A 23,122-nucleotide genomic window follows, 5' to 3' on the forward strand; every position below is an offset into this window, starting at 1 on the left:
CTTAAGAGTGGGTCTTGATCATTCTGTGTTAGTCTGAAATGAGATTAAATTATACCTACTGTTTACAGAATGCCTTACAAGCATTATCCATTATGAATAAAGCACAAGGCAGGTACAGAGGGAATGATCTTCAACAAAATAAAGGCCATATATGATGAGCCCACAACTAACAACATCACACTCAGCCATGAAAAGCTAAACAGAAAGCTGCTCTGTGCATGTGAATTGGAAAAATTAATGTTAACAAGTTCCTACTGCCTAAAGCAACATACAGATTCAATGCAATCTTTATCAAAATTCCAATGGCATATTTCACAGAAACAGAACAAAAACAACAACAAATCCTAAAATTTTCTTGAAACCATCAAAGACCCTGAACAGCTAAAGCACTCTTGAGGCCCTGGCCGGTTTGCTCAGTGGTAGAGCGTCGGCCTGGCGTGCAGGAGTCCCGGGTTCAATTCCCAGTCAGGGCACACAGGAGAAGCGCCCATCTGCTTCTCCACCCCTCCCCCTCTCCTTCCTCTCTGTCTCTCTCTTCCCCTCCCGCAGCCAAGGCTCCATTGGAGCAAAGTTTGCCCGGGCGCTGAGGATGGCTCTATGGCCTCTGCCTCTGGCACTGGAATGGCTCTGGTTGCAGCAGAGCATCGCCCCCTGGTGGGCATGCCGGATGGATCCAGGTCGGGCGCATGCGGGAGTCTGTCTGACTGCCTCCCTGTTTCCAACTTCAGAAAAAAGGGAGGGAGGGAGGGAGGGAGGGAGGGAGGAAGGAAGGAAGGAAGGAAGGAAGGAACTCGAGAAAAAACAAAGTTGGAGGCATCCCGCTCCCTGCTGTCAAACTATATTACAAAGCTATAATAATGAAAACAGTGTAGTCCTGGCATGGAAATAAACACAGGCATCAACGGAACAGATCGGAAAGGCCAGAAATAAATCCATGCATTAGGATCAAGTAAGTTATGACAAAGGAGCCGCAACCATACAAAGGGGAACGGCTAAGTAAGCAGCAGTAAGCGGCAATGGGGAAATTAAACACCATCTGCAAAAGAACTAGACTGCACCACTACCTTCCACACTGTACAAAAATTAACTCAAAATAGATTAAAAACTTGAATGTAAGACCCCAAATCATAAAACTCCTAGAATAAAACAGGCAGTATGCTCCTTGACACAGGTCTTGATGATTTTTTTTTAATTTGACACCAACAGCAAAGCTACAAAAGCAAAAATAAACAAGTGGGACTACATCAAACTAAAAAGCTTCTGCAGAGCAAGGAGAACAAGCAAGAGAATGAGTGGCAGCAAATAACTGCAAATCATGTATCTGACGAGGGGCTGGCATCCAACACATAGGACGGACTCATAAAGCTCAGTTACAACAATAAAAAACGCCCCCAAACAGACTGATTAAAAAATACTCAGAAGCTGACCTGTGGTTGCACAATGGATGGGGCACTGACCTGCAGTACTGGGCTCGCCAGTTGGAGGCCCTGGGCTTTCCCCGACAAGGCACACAGGAGAGGCAACGATGAGTTGATGCTTCTCACTCCCCCCCTTTTCTCTCTCTCTCTCTCTCTCTCTCTCTCATCTCTCTAAAATCAATGAATAAATCTTTAAAAAAAAATAGAAAAAGCAGATGTAAACAGACATTTTCCAAAGAAGACATACAGATGGCCAATAGGTACATTAAAAGATGCTCTCTGTCATTAATCATCCAGGAAATGCAAATCAAAAGCACAATGAGATATACCCCACACCTGTCAGAAAGACAGAAAATAACAAGTGCTGGCGAGGATGTGGGGGAAAGGGAACCCCGTGGGCTGCTGGTGGGAATGCAGACTGGTGCAGCCACTGTGGGAAACAGTGTGGAGATTCCTCAAGAAATTAAAAATAGAACCATATGAACCAGAAATTCTATGTCTGAGTATTTATCCAAAAGAAACAAAAACACTAACTGAGAAAGGTATATGCACCCTTATGTTCACTGCAGCATTATTTACAATAGCCAAGATCTGGAAACAACCTAAGTGTCCATTGTTGGATGAAGGAATAAGTTGTGATATATTTAGATATGTACAAATAGCTATAGGCAGGGTGGAGCAAAAGTAGGTTGACAATTGTTTGTATGGAAAATACAAAAATAATGAATAAATAATAATACAACAATAAACTGCATTTCTCATATTCACAACTATAAACTTACTTTTACCCCACCCTGTACAGATAGATTCACCCTCAGGAACATTATTCAGCCACAGAAAGGAATGAGACCTTGCCATTGGCAACAACATGGATGGACCTCAAGGGCATTATGCTCAGTGAGATGAGTCCAAGAAAGACAAATACTGTATGAACTCTTTCGTGTGCAGAATCTATTTCTATCTATCAAACTCACCAATACAAAGAACAGAGTGATGGTTGCGGCGGGGGGCAGCTGCTTTTCTTTTGTTTAAATTAATTGAATTTTTAAAAATGAACAAAAGTCAAATGACTAGTTGTAAAAAATGGGTAGAAAGAGTGATAAAAATCAGATTTGGGCCTGACCAGGTGGTGGCGCAGTGGATGGAGCGTCGGACTGGGATGCGGAAGATCCAGGTTCGAGACCCCGAGGTTGCCAGCTTGAGCGTGGGCTCATCTGGTTTGAGCAAAGCTCACCAGCTTGGACCCAGGGTCGCTGGCTCAAGCAAGGGGTTGCTCGGTCTGCTGAGGGCCCGTGGTCAAGACACATATGAGAAAGCAATCAATGAACAACTAGGGTGTCGCAATGCGCAACGAAAAAACTAATAATTGATGCTTCTCATCTCTCTGTTCCTGTCTGTCTGTCCCTGTCTATCCCTCACTTTGACTCTCTCTCTGTCTCTGTAAAAAAAAAAAAAAAAAAATACGATTTGGTTCTTTTGTCCCAAAAAGAGGGGAAGGGGTGCATATACCTCTCCGAAATGAACCTGTGACCTACAATTAAGCAGTTCTATGAAAGAAAATCATGATTATTAATATGTTATTTTAAAACTATTAGGCAAAAAACCCTTGGAAAATGTTCCTGAAACAGTGATTAGTTAAGAATTTGGCTGTCAAAGAAAGAATGGTTTTTAAAAGTCCCTTGTGATTGTCCTTTTGGTCCAACACAGAAGAGATATACCCCAACATTTATAATTTATTCCCATCATTTTAGAATCATACACTGATCAAAAATTAAGATCTGCAAGAAACTTCAGAGGTTACCTTACCACTGTCAGAGGCGAAAAGAGACTAAGGTCACCGAAAAATATTTAGCCAGATCGTTCAGTTACAACCTTGCATGGATTAGCTACAGATATTTTTACACTAAGGTTACAGTTTTTGTACCTGTGCCTTTACGATCTGGGGTTCTTCTTTGAGACACATCTGTTCTGCAACAATCTAGCCTAGAAGAGTATTTGCAGAAATTTCCTGGAAATTCCATTTCAGAGGAGACATAAAGGAAGAGGATCTCCCAAAAAATGTGTACAAAAAAGCTGAGGAGTAAGTTTCGCTGTGGCTGAAGTCAGCTCTAGCTTTGGACCCAAAGCAGGTAATTAGGGGGAGTCTTATTGGCAACTGACAAGAGCGGCAAGGCCAGCATGCCTTTTCCTAGGGGACACACCCACCACAGAACTACACATGCAAATAGGGTAGCAGGGACATTCTATAAAGGACTTTTTTTTAAAAACTGGAAATACTAAATAAGAGGGTAGGATGTGTAAGCCATTTGGCACAACAGGGTTGTGCCCTGTCATATTAGCTACCAAATGACCTGAGAGCCACCATGGTTTTCCCTGGCTGAGCCGAAGAGACGCACAAAACCAAAGCTTCCATCCAGGTGGACTAGGGATGGAAACGCAGGCTCGCCCCCTTGAGACAAGAGAAAGAAAACCTAGTGTTCCACTGAAAATAATCTAAGTGGTAGAGAGAATTAAAAAGAAAATATTGAACGGAAATTGTCCACACCCTGCACTTACCACAACCTTGAAGAGACAAATACATAATTAAGAATGGAAATTCAGTTACTTTGATGTTTGGCTGTACAGCTATATAAAAGGGGAGCAGGATTCCGACTTAAAATGTTTTCTTGACTGAAGTATGTGCTTTCTTAAACGAAGAGTAGACTTTCCCAGTAACCTAATACTCACTCAACACATGGGATTTCAGAGTTGTGCTTGAACATACTCACTCCCAAGTATTTGGCTGGTAGGACCATGGGCATCCTGACAAAATACACTGGCTTGCTGACTTAACTGTTCCATACAGCTAATAAGCTTATGCAACGAGCATTTGGAAAAGAAATTATTACAGAGATACCTCAACGAACTGGCACCCAAGGGAGGCGAGCTCCTTCTAATGACCTTGGCCACGTACTGAAGAGAAGATTCCCACAGGACGTGCAGCATGCTGGTCCTCAGCACGGGGGCAGGGAAACAGGCGTCCCAGTTCTTTGCTGGCCACATGGAACAATTCTCAAGGTGAATGATCCGCCAAGGCTTCTGCCCCGGACTAAAAAGTTCCAGGTCATCTCTACCAGGTTGGATCATTCTTTAGACAATAAAAGGCCGATTTGGAAAATCTTAACAATTTCTGCACCAAAAGCAAACTCTTTAGACAAACACCATCTTGGTGGTATTTCACTGAAGCTAACCAGAGTATAATAAGAACTCGAGACTTATTTTCAAGAGAGTAGCAACATATAAGGTGCACAGACTCTATCCATTTTCCCTTTAGAAGAGGATGATTCAGTGAAAAGAATGCTTCAGTGATGCAATGACTGGCCTGTTCCCAAGGCCAGCACAGGGCCTGGGCATGTGTCAGAGAGGTCGGATTAAATAATATTAAACAAACGCCACTCCACCCTCCGCTGTAACCACAAGCTCAACTCACCCTTTCCAGATGGCACCGACTCCAGAGGTTAACGACAAAGACAAACAGAGATGAGGACAGTGGACTGTGGACAGGCTCAGCCAAAGAGCTCGTTCTTAGAGACACAGATCTGAACTCTCTGCCCCCAACCTGCCGTGAAAACTAGAGCCCTCAGCACAGAACCAGCCACACAACTGACCAAACAGGCCTTCTTTCCAGCCGTCCCCGCTGCCTCTTCTCCGGGCCCAAGGCCCACACTGCAGCCAGGGGCCCACTGCCTGTTTTTGCACAGCCTCGGACAAAAGCTAAAAGTAGATTTTACGTTTCTAAATGACTAAAAAAATAAATATTCAAAGAAGAGCATTTCCTCACACATGAACACTATGAGATTCAGGTTTTAGTGTCTATAAATTAAGCTTTACAGGAACAAAATCACACTTGTGTACAGTGAAGCCCAAGGCCGCTTTCACACTGCAACAGCAAAGCTGGCTAGTTAAAACAGAGCCTGTGCATCCCGAAAAGCCTAAACTATTTACTGTCTGTACTTCACAAAGAGTTTGTGACTCCTCCTTGCTGGCCTGGTGAAAATCGACACCGTGAACAAGGCGTGTGGAGGGTTCCACGGGGGAAAGGGGCACCTGGGAAACACTAACACGCCCACACTTTCTCCCTACGGTCACAGCCCACGGGGCAAGTCGGGCAGAGCAGCAGGGAGGGGGGAGTGGTCAGATTCCACACCACTACGATGCTACGAACGCAGAAATGTCCACAGTCTTTAATAACTGAAAATTCCATCAACATAGGCTTTCTCCAACTAGACACAGTGGCACAAGGCGTCCCCCCATCAATAGATTACAGGGCTCTAACCCACCAGACGCTCCTTAAAACACATCCTCTAGTCTCCCAGGCCTCGGGAGGAAAGTCAAGAGGAAACGCGCCCTGTTGTGTGAATCCTGAGTAAGGAATCAAATGCCATGTGCTCTCCTGGCAGGGCCTCACCTTCAGATACTCACGTGACTCTCTGAACGTCTAACACCTGCATCTATAAAATGAGGCATGCCGACCCACCAGAGGAATAGGACCTTTGTCAATATCACTAAAGGAAAAGAGAGCACCAGAAAGAGATAAGGGACTCTTGATTTCTTCCTTATAATAGACAAGACACAATTACGATAGATCTCTCCTGGGGAAGTAAAGGGCTGAGCTGTATTCAGTGACGCTAATGGCCGTGTCAGGACGGGGACTAAGAAACAGGCATTTGAATTCAAGGATATGAGTTTGTTCCTTCTCTGTTTTTAGGGGCTCTGGAAACAAAGACACATGTCCCCATGCAGGGTGTGTTCTCTTTCTTTCCCCAGAGGCAAGAGCAGCGTTGCCTGAATAAGGCCTGGCACACAAGCAGCCACCCAGGCATTAGTCATGACATCATCTGTCATAGGAGTGGGCAGAGCAGTCAGCGCCTCCCTACCACCGCACTCCGGTAACGCCAGGCTTGTTTATCGCAGTGCGTACACTTGAATCAAAATCTGGGAGGGTACCCTGCTGTTTACCTTCTGGGACTCTAAGAAAATATACCACCTACCACTTGGCCCTCTGAAGAAAACCAGTGCACCAACCGTACTACACAAGGAAGACAGATTTTCTAAGAGGCAGTATGATGTAGTAGTCCAGTAACTTCATTTTTCAGTTTGAAAAGATTTTTTTTCTTTTTTTTAACCAGCGTGAACAGCCCAAACGTACAACAAAACCTGGTATATCTGTACAATGGAGTGTCACTTAACAACAGGGGGAAAAATGAAATAGTGATCAATGTTACAACACGGTGAACCTCGAAACACTGGGCTAAGTGAAAGAAGCCAGTCACAGAATACCACATACTGTACAATCCCATCTTCATGAGCGCCACAGACAGAGAGCTCAGTGACCACTAGGAGCTAGGGGATGGAGGGGTGGACTGCTAATAACAGCAGGGTTTCTTTTAGATAATGACAATGTTCTAAAATTAGACTATGATGACAATTGCACGACTCTGTAAATCTATTAAAATTCAACTGTGCACTTTACATGAACGAGTGAATTTTATGGTATGTGAATTACATTTCAATAAAAATGCTATGAAAAAACAGCCACTAAATATTTTTTAAGTCACTTTAAAAACGACACATTTCATAGTGTAGACAGATATTATTGAGCTGAAAGCTTAAAACCTCATTTTTGCTGCTATCAGTTTCTATATAAAGAAAAAGAGAGTCAGGTTTATAAAGAGTTAACAGATCCCATTGGTGGTAATTGTCATTTTGTAACCCATTAAACCTGATGAGAAACTAAAAAGTCCTGCGCTCAGAGGGAAAATAAATCTTTTTCGTTACAAGCCGCAAGGGATCCACGTGGGGAGGCCCGTGACAGAACTCTGTCCTGTGGTGCACGCCGTTTATGAACACTTTACTACAACATAGCCACACTCTGTGTAACGGAACAAGACGAGAGAGGGGGGAAACTACTGTGAAAAACATTCCCCCAAACAAAATAAAAGGCCATTCAATCAGACACACCAGACCACCACGCTCAACACGGCCTGTGCTGGAATAGACCTGGGGCCACTCACCGCCTGGGGCTTCAGGCCTGGACTCGTCCTCTTCGGCGGAGCAGCTGGGTCGCCGACAGCCCCCTCCTCAGACACCGACCTGTGTCTGACATTGCTCAGAAAGTCCACTTCATCGTCAGCTCTTGTGTCTGGCATTTCTGAAGAGGACACGGGGGTCACAAAGTGCATGTGAAAAACTGATCCCTGGGCCTTACCGTTTGTACAACATGCCCCAGGTTGTGTGCATTTTGTTTGGTTTTGCTTCAGGGTAAATGGGAAAGTATTCTTCAGGAGTTGGTGTCATTTCTGCCCCTGTGCTGAACTGTTATTATTCCTTCGTGGCAGGGCCGCATGCCTCTGCCGAGCTTCCGCAGGGATCTGTAGCTAAGAGCAGGTCCAACCCCATGTCTACTGACCTTCCATTTTCACTACTGACTTTTCATGACAAATCAGAGTGTGCTGCTGACTTACACATGGAAAAGTCAAGTCACAAGCTCCAAGGTAACAGATTAACAGCTGAAGCTAAGTGTTCCATGCTGACCATCATCCAAGAGGCAAGAGACGTTTGTATTTGCACAGGACAAAAATGAAAGAACCGCTGGCAATGAGATAAAACCTTTGGAAAGAGTCTTTCTTCACAAAATACTCCATAACACATTTACTCAGAGCTGCACTAGATAGACTGAACTATTCTAGTAGCTATTTTTTTAACTTTTGTTGCTTTCCAAACCAAGACAATCACATACTAGCAAATCCTTTTTCTTTTTAAGAAAAAGCATTTACGCGTCTTCTTTAGAATTATGCTCAACACAGCCCCGACAGTAGTGGGTTATGTTACCTGACCACCACACGGTCAAGCAAATACAGGAAGGAAGTGATAAAATGATGTCTGAAGCAAATTTAGGCTTTGACACTTCTTTAAAGGGGACTGAATAGTCACAATCCACCTTGATAATACAAATACAAATAGAACTGTCACCTCAATTTCATGTGGAAAATTTTCTGTGGTTGTTAATCTAATCATATTGCAACACTGGCAGAGAAAACTGTCACCTACACCAGAGAGCAGAGAGGTTTATTTCTCCAAAGAACAAATTATACTAAGATTTTGTTCTAATAGCAAATTGTGACACACATGAATTTAGGCAAGCTACATTTCTATAAACAAATGTTTATAAATCTCTTCTCTCTTTGCTCTCATAATTAGATAATCTTACTAGCAATTTAAAAATAGGCAAGGAAATCCGAAAAACCAAAATCTGTCCTATATTTTTAAAAAAAATGTGGTTAAATTTAAAAATCTGGCTAAGCAATGCCCTTAGAAGTATTCCTTAATCAAAACATTTCAAAGTGAGTCAGTCATTTTTTTTTTTTTTTTTTTTTTTTGGTGTTGTTGAGTTTTATTTTATTTATTTGGGGATGTGATTTTTGGCACAAACTTACGATCCTACACCCCTCAACTGATAATGTGTATTTCTGACCAGGAGCAGCCAGTCACAGGGTAAACAGGGGTGACTGGGCCCTCCCGCGTGCTGGCCCTCTCCGCAGGGCCGGCCTGGCTCGGCCATGGGCACCTCGCTTCCCAGAGCACCGTGACCAACACTCTGGAAGGCTGGAGGGTCACATCCCCTCTTTCTAACTGGAAGCTGAATGCTTTCCCCATTTCAATTTCTACTTGGTTGATCTACACCTGCAAATAAAAACAGAAGCCAGTACCATCCAAACCAGTAGTTAAATTCAAGTCCCTCACACATAAAACAGGATGGTGTATACTCATGAACGGAAGATAAACTTCCTAGAAAATACCCTTCTGTTCTGAGATCACACTCAGGTGCTTTTTCTTCCAGGGCAATGTGACCAGGGACTTTCCCCTATCCATGCTCTTTTCCAAAGAAAAGCACAGATTTTCATCACTGGCTACTTCTCTCTGTAATCTGACACCACGAGCACCAGCACATATGACTCCTCTTGGGAGCAGAACTAGTAACTCGCCCACACGTTTCAACCAACCCCAACCCCAGAATCACTGATCTCATTTTTCTTCCTAAAACCTGAAAATCTTAATATTCACTTCTTAGCATCTTCACTATAGTTATGTACTAATAAATGTCGAAGTTTAACCTATCCCTGCCGCCTGCCTTTTCTCAGAGGGCACTAAAGCTCATACAGTTCACCCTTGCCCTGGGTTAAAATCATCCCAGCCCAAGTGGCCAAGACGCAGCACGCAAACGGAAGGAACCGGCCGGCATCAGCTTACAGCCCTTCTGAAATGTCAACCTACAGGGGCCCCAAAATAGACTTGTTGTTGTGCCTAATTTTAAAAACCAGAGACCTTCTCATTTAAATTCTGAGAGAGCAGCCAACACACAACACTAGTAACTTCTAACAATACACAACACTAATAAAACTAAAATCGTAAAATCACCAAAAATATATTACTGCAGCCTGCAGTGTCTCAAACCCCTCAGCTGGGGCGAGGGCTGTTCATAAATGGTTAAGACACGTCCTCGGGGAGAATGACAACTGTGCTGGCGCTGCCCTAGTTCCTACAGGAACTTCTTTCCTCGTTCTGTTTGCTCATTTCTCCACGCCCACACCCACACTCTCAACACGTACTACTCTGAAAGGGGTTTGTAAAAACCGAAGGGGTAAAACAAGCAAAAACACCAAACGATGAAAACAAACGCAGCTACCACTTACCTACAAAAGCCTGGGGGCGAGCATGGGGACGGGTCCTGTCCACACCTGGTGACAGGTCCTGGGATCAAGGTGGGTGGCACTGGCCTCGAGCGCGTCTGGGAGTGACGCTGGGCCAACCGTCTCAGCTTCGGCCCCGACCCCCATAGGCAGTTCTATTCCGAGTGGGTCCCCACAGAGCAGCCGCGGTCTCTCGGCACCTCTGGACACGGTTACCCGCAGAAGGAGCAGGCGGCTGTATGAGCAATCAGCTCCGTGCAGCTGCTCCACCAAGATAAGCAGACAGCACGTCTGCCCTGTGACAGCAGCCAGGCCGGCTGGGCTGGGGCGGAAATCCTGCATCTACCCCTGCCCCATGCAGTGCCTGTGTTCCCAGCCCACTGCCTGAGAGCAACGGCCACAGTGCAGGCCTGCCCCCTCCCTAGCAGGGAAAGGAGGGAGCACCCCCGGCCCACCAGCCCCAACCAATGACCTAATGCCACCACTTGGGATGCTGGGTCATCGGCTCAGGACCATACTGCAGCTACTCCTGAAACACGCTCTGGCTCTCGATTTGCTAAGAACACAGACGAGGAGGACAGGGAAAGGCAGGCTCTTCAGGCCAGTAAAGAAAACACAACTTTCCCGCACTGTTTTTGACGGCTCTCAGAAGAGGACTGAGCCGTGCAAATAAAAGCCCCTGTGAACCCCTGCACCATTTGAGAGGCCAGTAACCTAGGAGACATGGGGTTCCAGGTCAGGAAGGCCCAACTGCCCCCGTGTGACACACTTACAGACTGAAGCCGTCAGGCCAGGAGTCTGTAACACAGGAAGCAAACTCGGTCTGAGCCTGAGGTGACCTGCCTCTCCTGCTGGTGGTGACTAGGAACTCGGCAACCTACCCAAATAATGCAAGACCTCTAAACAGGAAAGACATCTGGGTTTCTCCTGGTACAGCACAAAGGCTCTTGAGGGAATTTGTCCCTCAAGTTGTTAACTTGGTGTCCTGCTTTGCTCACCTGTTGCTGGCCCAGGTCCCTGAGCAGGCCCCGTTATCTTCTCTGGCTCGTTCCTCCCAGCACGACCTGGTGCAGGGTGCCCAGGGGCTCCTTCTGGAACACTGCCCATCGGTGGGGCCTCCCCAGACAGGGGAGTGAGCGCTGTCCCCGCAGGAGTGCTCTCCAGCAGTCCAGTGCCCGGATCCGACTCAGAAGGGCCCAGCGGTGACACGTGACTGCTGTCCCCCTCGGAGAGCAGGGCCCCCGAGGCCTTGACTCGTTCGATGACGGCGTCCACTATTCGGCTCGCCACCTCCTCGATCAAGTCTGCCCCCTTGGGCGGACGCCCAGCCTTGGCGGACACGGCGTGCAGCTCAGGGGGAGCGTCCCTGGCCCTGCTCGGGGCCTTGCCATCACTGACCGAGAGCTCTGTCTTTGTGGGGAGGGCTTGAGGTGCGTCATCCTTCATCTGCGCCTCCTCACTGTCGCCCATGCGACCGCTGAGGTCAGCTCCCTCCAGCTTCCCTTTCTCGCAGCCGAGAGCCACCTCCTCGGGGGGCGCAGCAGCCTGCAGGTCGGTCACACCTTGGTCCGATACAGCTTCCGACAAAGCCTGGATCCCATTCTCCTCCTGGCTCAGCAAGACTTCTGGAACCAGGAGGTCCTGGGCATTGAGGGATGGCCCCTTCCCTCTGGCTTCGACAGTTCCATTAACCACCGTAACATCCAACGCCATGTTTCCACCCGCCCCACAAGCCGTGATATTCTCCTGGGTCTGAGTGTGTTTCACTCCAACAGCCAGAGCAAAAGATCCATTGTGACTGAGAGCCTCCGACCCATCTGGCGACAGACCTGGTGGCAGAGGGAAGCCGCGCTGCTCTGCGCCCGGGGCTTCCTGGCTCGCGTCAGCAGCCGGGCCTGCTCCCGGCGGCACCAGGCTCTGGGCAGCCCCACCTTCGCTCGGCAGCGAGACTGGTGGGGCCACTTCCTTGTTGTGTTTAGTTTCTGCGCTCGGGCAGGCCGAGGGTGTGCCCCATGAGTTACCGTGTTCAAGTGCTTTGTCCTCAGCCCAGGCGGCTGAGCTGGGTTCTCTGTGGACTCCTGGGAACTCCTGCCCAGGAGGGTCTGTTCTCTGCTCTTCCTGCAACATTCCTGAAGTGTCTTCCTTAACACAGGAACAGGTCACTGCTTTAAACTTGTCATCTTGTCCCTGTGCTGCGGAGCTTTCAGGAACCACCGGATTTTTCCCTTCTTCAGCCAAATTGGAATCAGAGGCCAAAGGGGCCTGACCTACAGGGAGCAGGGAAGAGTCAGAGTCTCCCTCGACATTCGTAACTTCAGGGGCCGCTGAGAGGCAGGGCCCTTCTTGCTCCCCAGAAAGTCCTACAGGGCTGGTATTCCCCATACTGGGCCGAGGGTCCGGACCAGCGGAGCCCGTGGCTGGGCCTGCTGCTCTGTCTTCTAGTGACTGCTTATCCGGGTCACTCAAATCTCTGCCATCTCCACGATCTGTTGCAGGACGTGGTTTAGGAGTTGCTGTTCCCTCTTCTTTCTGGGAGGGGACAAGAGAAAGTGCGTCATCTCTGGTTACTGATTCACTGCCTGGACTGCCTGCCAGAGAGAAAGTCCTGCCCGATGGGGCCGCTGCCGGGCCCAGCATCGGGTCTTCCTGTGCTTTGGAGAGGGCATGTGGGTGTGGAACCACCTCAAGTGTATTTGTTAAACAGGTTCCCAAGCTCAAACGTCTCACTTGGCCCTCCTTATTTGAAACTTCGAGAGGGCAAACACCCACATCTTCCTGGACGTCTCTCACAGGGTCCGAGCAGACGGCAGTGGGCGGGTCCTGTGTGTCGGGTGGCCTTGCAGTGCTGAGTTCAGGCTGGGTAAGTGTGTCATCACGGTGCTTTGCAGCTAACACGCCACCAGACGTCACTGTGCTCTGCTGACAGGCAGGGGCAGCATGACGTCTGCAGTCTCCAGTTGTAGAGCCGTCCAGGGGTTTGCCATTCTGACTCTGAACCTGAGATGAATTCATTTCTGGTGTCTGGTTTGGCGTAACATCTTTGCGTGGCCCGGGGAGGGTAAAATCAGAGTGCGACACTGCCCCACGTGTGTTTGCTAAGGGAGTGTCTGGTTCAAAGCCGTTCACAATCTCGTCATCTGCAGCAGCTGGGGTGACGAGAGGGTTCGGACCTACTGCAGGGCCAGCACTCCCTCCACAACGTCTTGAAGTTTCAGTTTCCGCAGTGTTTTCAGGAGAAGTTTCTCCATTACTCAATGCACGTAAAGACTCAGCAGGTTTGTCCCCATCCAGGGACCTGGTGGCAGAAATACAGTTTGGAACGATGGCTTTATCCACAAGCTTTTTTGTGCCTTTCCCATCAGAGGCTCCAGCTGTGCTGACGTTCGGGCTCTCAAATCTTTCCTCTGTACTTTCCCCTACTTCGAGCACCTTCTTCTGGGTGGTGGCATCTGGGTTGACGAACCCATGCTCCGTGTCCCCTGCAGTCTCGGGGACACTGGCGTCCACTGCGGAACTGACTGCCCTCTCCCCTCCAGAGACGTGCTGGGCCGTGCCTGACCGCGTGCCCGCGCCCCCTGGCAGGGCACCATCTCCACTGTTCAGAGACCCTTGGGCTGTGGCCACTGCAGCTTCTGTTCCGGTTTCTCCACTTCTGATTTCCCCAGCTGCAAAGTCTTCTGTCCCCCGGCCTCCGCAATCAGACGTGCTCTGAAGGCAGCTGTCGGGATCAGACACAGTTTTAGAGTCCACAGTAGGGGCTGGCTCCGCCTCTTCCTCTTTTCTCTCCACACCTTCATTCTCCTTCCTGCAGGAACAGCCTGCACTCCCTTCCGTACCCACACTGGGTACATCCGGGGACTGTTCAATCTGCCCGGCAGTGCTCCCGGGGGGGCACGGAGAGCTCCCCGTCTGCACAGGAGAAGAGGAAAGCTGCTGGCCTTCCATGGACATGGAGGCGCAGGGAAGAAGGGCGTCATCTGTATCTTGGGCGGGGAGCAGGGAAGGATCCTGCGCTGTCACCACTGAGGGCGTAAGACTGTCCATCTGCTTGAGGTTTGTTTTCTAAAAGGAAATGAAAGATATTTTTTTTAAAAACTATTCATGGGAAAAAAGCTCCTGACACCTATAAACCAAAATCCTGTTGGAGAGAACACGATACCATTCCAGCCCTTCTAAGCTCCCATGATAAGCTTATCTAAATAAAATACAAATAGCTTTGCTCTTGTTCCTGCTATCAGTTATCGTATCTGCTGGAATTGTCAAGAATGTATAAGATGACTATTCTCTATATTATAAACTTTTTTTTTTAATTTATTTATTTATTTATTTATTCATTTTAGGGGGGAGAGAGAGAAAGAGAGAGATAGAGAGAGAGAGAGAGAGAGAGAGAGAGAGAGAGAAGGGGGAGGAGCAGGAAGCATCAACTCCCATATGTGCCTTGACCAGGCAAGCCAGGGTTTTGAACTGGCAACCTCAGTGTTTCCAGGTTGACGCTTTATCCACTGCGCCACCACAGGTCAGGCTATATTATAAACTTAAGGCCCTGGCTGGTTGGTTCAGTGGTAGAGTGTCAGCTCAGTGTGTGGATGTCCTGGGTTCAATTCCTGGTCAGGGCACACAGAAGTGCCCATCTGCTTCTCCACCCTTCTATCTCTTGCTTCTCTCTCTCCTCTCTCTCTCTCTCTCTCTTCCCTTCCTGTAGCCATGACGCGATTGGAGCAGTTGGCCCCGGGCACTGACGATGGCTCCATAGCCTTCGCCTCAGGCACTAAGAAGAGCTCGGTAGCTGAGCAACAGAGCAATGCTCCAGCTGGGCAGAGCATCACCCCCTAGTGGGCTTGCTGGGTGGATCCCAGTCAGGGCGCAAGTAGGGGGTCTGTCTCTCTGCCTCCCCTCCTCTCACTGAATAAAACAAATAAACAAATACACAAAAACCTTCTTTGTAAAAAGCTGTGACTATCTTCAAACGAGGGGCAGAGGCTGACTCCACCCCACTTTGTGTGCACCAATGAAAACAAATCCTACACAGCTGGGGAAATGTTCTCTCATCACAAGACACAGGTAGAAGCTCTTGTGCTCTAAATTCTTTTTTTTTTTTAACAGAGACAGAGAGAAAGTCAGAGAGAAGGATAGATAGGGACAGACAGACAAGAACGGATAGAGATGAGAAGCATCAATCATCAGTTTTTCATTGTGACACCTTAGTTGTTCATTGATTGCTTTCTCATATGTGCCTTGATCACGGGCCTTCAGCAGACAAAGTAACCCCTTGCTCGAGCCTTGGTGAGCTTTTTGTTCAAGCCAGATGAGCCCGCGCTCAAGCTGGCGACCTTGGGGTCTCGAGCCCGGATCCTCGGCATCCTAGTCCAATGCTCTATCCAATGCACCACCACCTGGTCAGGTGTGCTCGAAATTCTTACTGAGGAGTTCCAGTGCCCTTTAACCCCCAAAATATGCTCCACTCAATCTAACCCAGCAATTTTAGTTACAGGTCATAATTTCAAGAACAGTGGCATGCTAGATAGTCTTTACTTTTCATTGATTGTGTTCTCATATGTGCCTTTACTGGGGGGGCTACAGCCAACCAAGTGACCCCTTGCTCAAGCCAGCAACCTTAGGCTCAAGCTGGTGAGCCTTGCTCAAACCAGATGAACCTGCACTCAAGCTGGCAACCTCAGGGTTTTGAACCTGGGTCCTCCACATCCCAGTCTGACGTTCTATCTACTGAACCACCACCTGGTCAGGCTATTCTTTACTTTTTGATAACAGCAGTTCCTCTGCTGTCTGATCCTACTAAATATTCAATAATAATAGCCAACTAGTAATACCTAATTGTTGATTATTTTCAGATGGTTCCGTGGCTTGAGAATATTATAGGTCATTTAAAAAATAGTTTTTGCACTTTAATGTACTTTTTAGAACGTAAAGAGATAAATCCACTGCATGGTAATGGTTAAAAGAATCATGGTTGATCAAACTGATGGAAAATGCTTTAACAATGAAGACCAAAGTAAACTCAGAGAAAAATAATTATAACAAGATGTAGAAAAAACTTAAACCCCTAGTTAATCTAAGGTTATAATGACGCCAAAAATCAACATGGACATGTAGACAAGGCTTAGGAAAAATGTAGAAAAACAAATGCGGATGATCTTTAGGGTGAGTGTGCCTCTATATCATAATTTCAGGGATTTTTATAATAATCCTATTTGTTCAGTCCTTAAAAATTGGTCTTAAAATGCCTGGTTTGCTCTTTACTCATTATCTGACCTACTGCAGTAACTCCGTGCACACCTATGGTCCACTGTCCTCCCATTCACTTGCTCGCTCAGGAACCAGACTGAGCCTACATCACTCCACCCTCAGACCACTTCTGCCGGCTCACGGGGTCTACTGTCAAGTTTACACACGCAAGCGGAAAATGTGTTATGCTCACTAAAGTCCTTCCAATAAAAGACCGCAGGAAAAATGGATTTCCATTACAACTTCTGTGCTATGTTCCTTAGCATACTCGAAATTAGCTTGATTCTGGTTCCTGTTGAGTGTATAAGTTTCCCAACAATTACAAAAGCAGTTCATTAAATTAAAAAAAAAAGGTGAACATTAATAGATAAGAGATTTGGAGAAACAAGTGGTGCTGCTTGAAAAATGTGAGACGCTCCTAACACACGCATCCTCTGACAGTTTTAATTTCTCATGATTTTTTTTGTCAACTATTCCCATACGTTGCTGGTAGCTTTGAACTGGTGTTTTCAATTGGACTACACTCCACTTAGGAAGAAAAAATCTACAGGAAAATGTGACTGCCTGGCAGTCACTCAGAGGAAAATAAAATGACACCTGTTCTGGAACAAACGTGGTTCAGAAGGGCAGAGGCTAGGTCACCGCACAGCCCCACCATGAAGGGTGTCGGCCAGCTGGTCGCAGATACAATGCCTGCTTCCAAAGAAGCCTCTGGCATTGAACTGACCCTAGACGACCTTAAATGAAATTATCATCAAGCTTTTTCCAAATCAAATCATCTCTGAAATAAACTGGGTGGAAAAATGATCTAAACTTAGCCTTTCAGATGTTATGGCCAAGAGATGCACCCATATGACGCTTGTATTGTCCATAACAGATGCAACCAGGGAGTCTTAATGTTTTTATGTCTGGCAACAACTTCATCTTGAAGTTTTTGAGTGGATTATACAATCTTTATTTTTTTAGTGATCTTTTTACCATATACAACTATCGATTTAAATATAGCAGCCCTATCATATAACTCATTGAAATAGTTGTGAAAAGGCTTTTTTCTGCGTAATCTGGTTCCTGTTCTTTAGCAAAAGGATCAAAAGCTACTCTGCTCATTTAGTTTTATAAAATTAAACCAACAAATGTATCCTCTCCTGCCAGGAAAACTTAGTTCTGGTTGTTACATATTTCTGTATCTACAATGTGTCTATAGACACAATATCTCTCATTGTCTCTTTTTTCTTTTTTTTAAGAGAGAGAGACAGAGAGAAGGACAGATAAGAGACAGACAGGAAGGGAGAAAGATGAGAAGCATCAATTCTTCATTGTAGCACTTTAGTTGTTCAGTGACTGTTTTCTCATATGTGCCTAGACCGGGGACTACAGCAGAGCGAGTGACTCCTTGCTCAAGCTGGCAACCTTGGGCTTCAAGCCAGCGACTTTTGGGCTCAAGCCAATGACCATGGGGTCATGTCTATGATTCCATGCTCAAGCCAGCGACCCTGCTCTTAAACTGGCGACCCCACGCTGCTGAGCCCACGCTCAAGCCGGCAACCTCGGGGTTTTGAACCTGGGTCCTCCACATCCCAGTCCGACGTTCTATCCACTGCACCACTGCCTGATCAGGCTCTTTCATTATTTCAAAAACCTGGCAGACTCCAATGACAAATTTTCTCAGCCCCCGATTGCTACAACCCCAATGCTAGTTCTGCATCTCTAAGTAGTAACACTGAATATTGCTAACACTGCTTTACGTACAGGTTTTGCAATCTTTGAGGGAAGCATTTTCATGTTTTAATTATAGCAAGGTTCACTGGGGGAAGGAGTAAATGCACAAAAGCCCAAAAATGGAAATGTCCTTCCTTACCATTAGCTGCTGCTGGATGTTCATCAGTTTAAAAATATGTCCAGTGCAACTGTCCGCAGGAAGTGAAGGTTCATGATGTGACTGGGAGTCTGAGGTTAATGTATAGACGTCCAGCTCTCGGTGATGCCTCACAGAGCAGTCTCCACATGGGATTTCATAGGATAAACTGCTCCAGGAATCTGGTTCTCCAGCATTCTCCCTGCAAGCAAGCAAGCAAGCAAGCAAGCAATCAGCAATCTCCGGTTAATACAGACACCTCTTGCCTCCCAAGCACAGTTTAAGCTACTAAGTCTTATGTAAAAGCGCTAACCTGTTTGCTCTTTGAGGCTCTGTAGGAGAAACCTAGTTTGGACAGCTCCCCAATGATTCAGGCATATAACTGTTCCATCCTCCTCACATGAGACCACAAATGGGGTGACTAAAAACTACAGGATTCCTCCCTAAGAATGTCATTTTGATCAAGATAAAAAGAAGTCTGGGATCTAAAAATAGTTAATATTATGCTAACAACCAAATAATAAAGAAATGAAAGGAGGATGGCTCCAGCCTGGTTTTCAATAGAAGGCTTATTAAGTGTTTCTCTTAAAATGGGTTACACCATACACTAATTGCAATCCATTATATTGGGAAGAGAAATCACTACACCCATGCAAGGCAAGGGCACTCCGACTTTTGTTAACAGTAAGTGGAAGAAGCACCTTTAAAAAGTCTCCAAGTGCCTGACCTGGCGGTGACGCAGTGGATAGAGTGTCGGACTGGGATGCAGAGGACCCAGGTTCGAGACCCCCAAGGTCGCCAGCTTGAGCACGAGCTCATCTAGTTTGAGTAAAAGCCCACCAGCTTGAACCCAAGGTCGCTGGCTCCAGCAAGGGGTTACTTGGTCTGCTGAAGGCCTGTGGCCAAGGCACATATGAGAAAGCAATCAATTAACAACTAAGGTGTTGCAATGCGCAATGAAAAACTAGTGATTGATGCTTCTCATCTCTCTCCGTTCCTGTCTGTCTGTCTGTCCCTGTCTATCCCTCTCTGACTCACTCTCTGTCTCTGTAAAAAAAAAAAAAAAAAAAGTCTCCAAGTCATTACATAGAAACTACTATACTGCTCACAAAAATTAGAGGACAGTTCAAAATGAATACGAAGCGATAAAATATCTCCTAATTTTTGTAAGCAGTACACAATGCCCTATCATGTTATACTTGTCAATATAATGATCAGATTCTACTTTGAATAAAGCACTTAGTTCTAAGAATTTCAAGTTACTTTTTTTTTCATTGAAAGATAGAACTTTGGCCCTGGCTGGTTGGCTCAGTGGTCGAGCATTTGCCCAACATGTGGATGTCCCAGGTTCAATTCCCAGTCAGGGCACAGGAGAAGCAACCATGTGCTTCTCCACCCCTCTCCATTCTCTCCCCCCTCTCTTTTCTCTCCTCCCACACCCATGGCTCAATTGATTCCAGCAAGCTGGCCCCAGATGCTGAAGATGGCACCTTGACCTCTGCCTCAAGCACTAAAAATAGATTGGTTGCTGAGCAACAGAGCAATGTTCCAGATGGGTAGAGCATCACCCCACAGGGGGCGTGGGTCGGGGCACATGCAAGAGTCTGTCTCTCTGCCTCCCCTGCTCTCAATTAAAAAAGGAATAAGTTTTCTTGAGCTTATATCATTATAAACATAACTCATATACAAATAAAGCAGACAAAGGCATGCATATGTACAAAAGCATTTCTGACATAGGCCTCAAAACATGAAATCTCCTTGTGGTTATACATAACCAGTAGATTGGTAAAGTATGCCAGAGATTCTGGAGAAGGAGACAGGTCATGTTTGAGATCATTATTATATTTTAAAGTGGAAGAAAGTACAGAATTAATAAATAATAGACTTGTTACCCACTGACAAATATGAGTGGGAAATATTACTTCAACTCTCTTTCCGGTGTTTTGGCTACTAAGTCACACCTGTCTGTCATTAACAATTCACCAGAGAATAAGTAGAATTTGAAAGCTAAACATATGTTCTAGTGGGAAAACTGAACATAAACTGAAATCACACACAGGCTGAAAGTAACAAGAAAGGCTGCTCCCAAACAAAATGACTGCTGTGTTCATTCATACTCAAGAGCGACTCTCCGACAGCTGCTTGAAATGAACTTAGTGTATGATATGCTAAATGTTCTCTGTATTTACCAAGCTGCTCTATTCTGAGTAAAGTGACCTCAAGTAGAAAAGTACCTGAAAGATAGTCACTTAAAAGTTCAACTGAATGACTCAGTTAAAAAGTCAATCAGCTATACCATATGTGGGGGTGGCAACTTCTCCATAAATTCAACTTTGAAGCTTGGTTTGACATTGTCACTAACTGCTTAATTGTCTGACACACATTACTGGCACATGTGTGTTACTTAGATCAGCACATATAGCCATACTCAAATACAAAAAGGCCTTTGACAGCAAAACCTGATTTACATGCCACCCTACGGTGTGAACCAGATACAAGCTCAGACTGGGCTGTCTGTCAAGGCAGAGACAATTAATTGAAAGTGATAAAGTTCATTCCCAGTAAAATTAGTTTTCTACCAACTTGCCACTAGTAATTCTCAAACCTTTTCCTTTCCTCCCCCTTTTTTTTTTTTTTTTTTACCATTTACTGTATTGATTTTAAAGAGAGAAGAAGGGGAGAGATGAGAGAGAGAAACATGGATCTGCTCCTGTATGTGCCCTGACCAGGGATAGAACCGGCAACCTCTGTGTTTCAGGACGATGCTCTAACCAACTGAACTATCTGACCAGGGCACAAACATTTTCCTTTCTAATATAGAAACCTTGGGAAATTCCCTTCTGTAACCACGACCTATTTCCCATCTCTCTCTGCCGTGCTCTCCTTCCAGAGGAAGGTGCTTTTGTTGCCACAATTACCTCCAAGAGCTAACCTTCGGTCTCCCAACTCACTGTCCCTTAGATTGCTTCCTAGCCTGTCTCGAGACCGAAGACAATTCATTGCAACTGTTCTCTCACACACTCTCTTCACACCACTCTCATCTGCAGGAGACCTCAACCCTGTCTCCTTCATTCTCAGGTGACCTTTCCTCCCTTCTTAATGAGAAACCTGGGGCCATTTAATGGGAGTTAAAACAATTGTCATACACTAAATGATGCCTCTGCCTATTCCTCCTAAATTCAAGGCTGCCTATTCTAAATGGTAGGTCGGCTCTGTTTCTTCCTGCCCTCCCCAGGTACCTGATTCAGTAATTATCCCTGATGCCTATAGTTTTTCACCTGCTCTGGACTAGCTCCTTCCCCACCTGCCTATGGAGAATGACTAAAACCTCAACATCGATAGGGCAGCAGTAACTTACTGACATGATTTCCCTGACTCAAATGTGAAAAATGGGGAACAATCATAACACGTAATTAAAATAATATGCTATAAAGCAGTATCTATTCAGTGCACTTTCATAATAAATATCATTTTTAATTTTCTAAGTAATAAGCCCAATATTCGACATATACAATAGATAGAGAATAAAGTTTAGGCAAACCAACCAAGGTTTCGTACAACTAAGGGCTGAATGAGGGCCAAGCAATTTAGTGCAGTAACTTATGTGGATTAATGAGCTAAAAATGCTAAAAACAAAATGTTTCTTTACATTTTTTAAAACGTACTCAGAGGTAGTCTACTGAACACTTGTATCTTAAGCACTAAAATCATTTGCATGTTAGCACATATTCGATAAAAAGGTCTGCAGAAAAGACTCCAGAAGATTTTTTTTTTTTAAGAGAGAGGAAGGGAGAGAGATGAGAAGCATCAACTCATAGTTGTGGCACCTGAGTTGTTGGTTGATTGCTTTCTCATGTGCCTAGACGGGAGCGGGGGAGCCCTCCAGCCAAGCCAGTGTGACCTCTTGCTCAAGCCAGCAACCTTGGGCTTCAAGACAATGACTATGGGATTATGTCTATGATTCCACACTCAAGCCAGTGAGCTCAGGGTTCCCAACTTGGGTCCTCAGCGCCCCAGGCCGACGTTCTAACCACTGCTTGGTCAGTCTCCAAAAGAATTATAGCCTAAGTACACAGAGAATCTTAACTTACATTATATAAGCTTAAAATGCAAATCTAAATTCTATGAAATAGGAGGGAACTGTCTCCATAAAGCAAAATACTATTATAAAGCAAAATATTCCACAATACAAAATACTATTTCTCAGTATATAAAAATTGACTAGGCTCTATATGAATACTTGTTTTAAAATGTTCACATAGGTATTTTTAACTTACCAAAAAAAATATCTCCAAAGTCCATTGAAAAAATAACATTACAGATAGTATGTCATGGTATTAAAAATGCATTTTGGCCCTGGCCAGTTGGCTCAGTGGTGTGGATGTCCCGAGTTCAATTCCCAACCAGGGCACACAGGAAAAGCGCCCATCTGCTTCTCCACCCCTCCTCCTCTCTGTTCTCTCTCTCTCTCTCTCTCTCTCTCTGTCTCCCCCTCCTGCAGCCAAGGCTTCACTGGAGCAAAGTTGGTCCGAGCGCTTAGGATGGCTTCACAGCCTCCGCTTCAGGTGCTAGAATGACTCCTATTACAGCGGAGCATCGCCCCCTGGTGGGCATGCTGGGTGGATCCCGGTAGGGCACATGCAGGAGTCTGTCTGCCTCCCCTCCTTTCACTTGGAAAAAATAAATGTATAGTTAGTATAATTAAGTTCATATTTCAAGATATCTTAAAATACCCCATTTACACAATATTATATATTATAAATTTATTCATCCAAACATTCAACAAATACGCGTGCAGTTATCCACTATGCGCCTAGGTGCTAGAAATACATCAAATAAATAAGACAGCCAAGCCGTGGCCAGTTGGCTCAGCGGTA

At 45.8% G+C, this 23,122-nt stretch overlaps 1 protein-coding gene across 6 annotated transcripts in view; it reads right to left on the reverse strand.

The window, feature by feature from the left end:
* Nucleotides 1-23,122, reverse strand: part of AKAP13 (A-kinase anchoring protein 13) — a 288,721-nt gene that overhangs the window by 114,338 nt on the left and 151,261 nt on the right. For all 6 annotated transcript variants that reach the window (XM_066355280.1, XM_066355281.1, XM_066355279.1 and 3 more), the window contains 3 exons: nt 18,249-18,447; nt 11,146-14,209; nt 7,472-7,608 (listed from right to left, as the gene is read on the reverse strand). In XM_066355280.1, coding sequence (XP_066211377.1) covers nt 7,472-7,608; nt 11,146-14,209; nt 18,249-18,447 — 3,400 coding nt within the window. The remainder of the gene's footprint in view (nt 1-7,471; nt 7,609-11,145; nt 14,210-18,248; nt 18,448-23,122) is intronic.

This window comes from Saccopteryx leptura, chromosome 13 (genome assembly GCF_036850995.1).
Source record: "Saccopteryx leptura isolate mSacLep1 chromosome 13, mSacLep1_pri_phased_curated, whole genome shotgun sequence".
In the NCBI taxonomy this organism is placed as follows: Eukaryota; Metazoa; Chordata; class Mammalia; order Chiroptera; family Emballonuridae; genus Saccopteryx; species Saccopteryx leptura.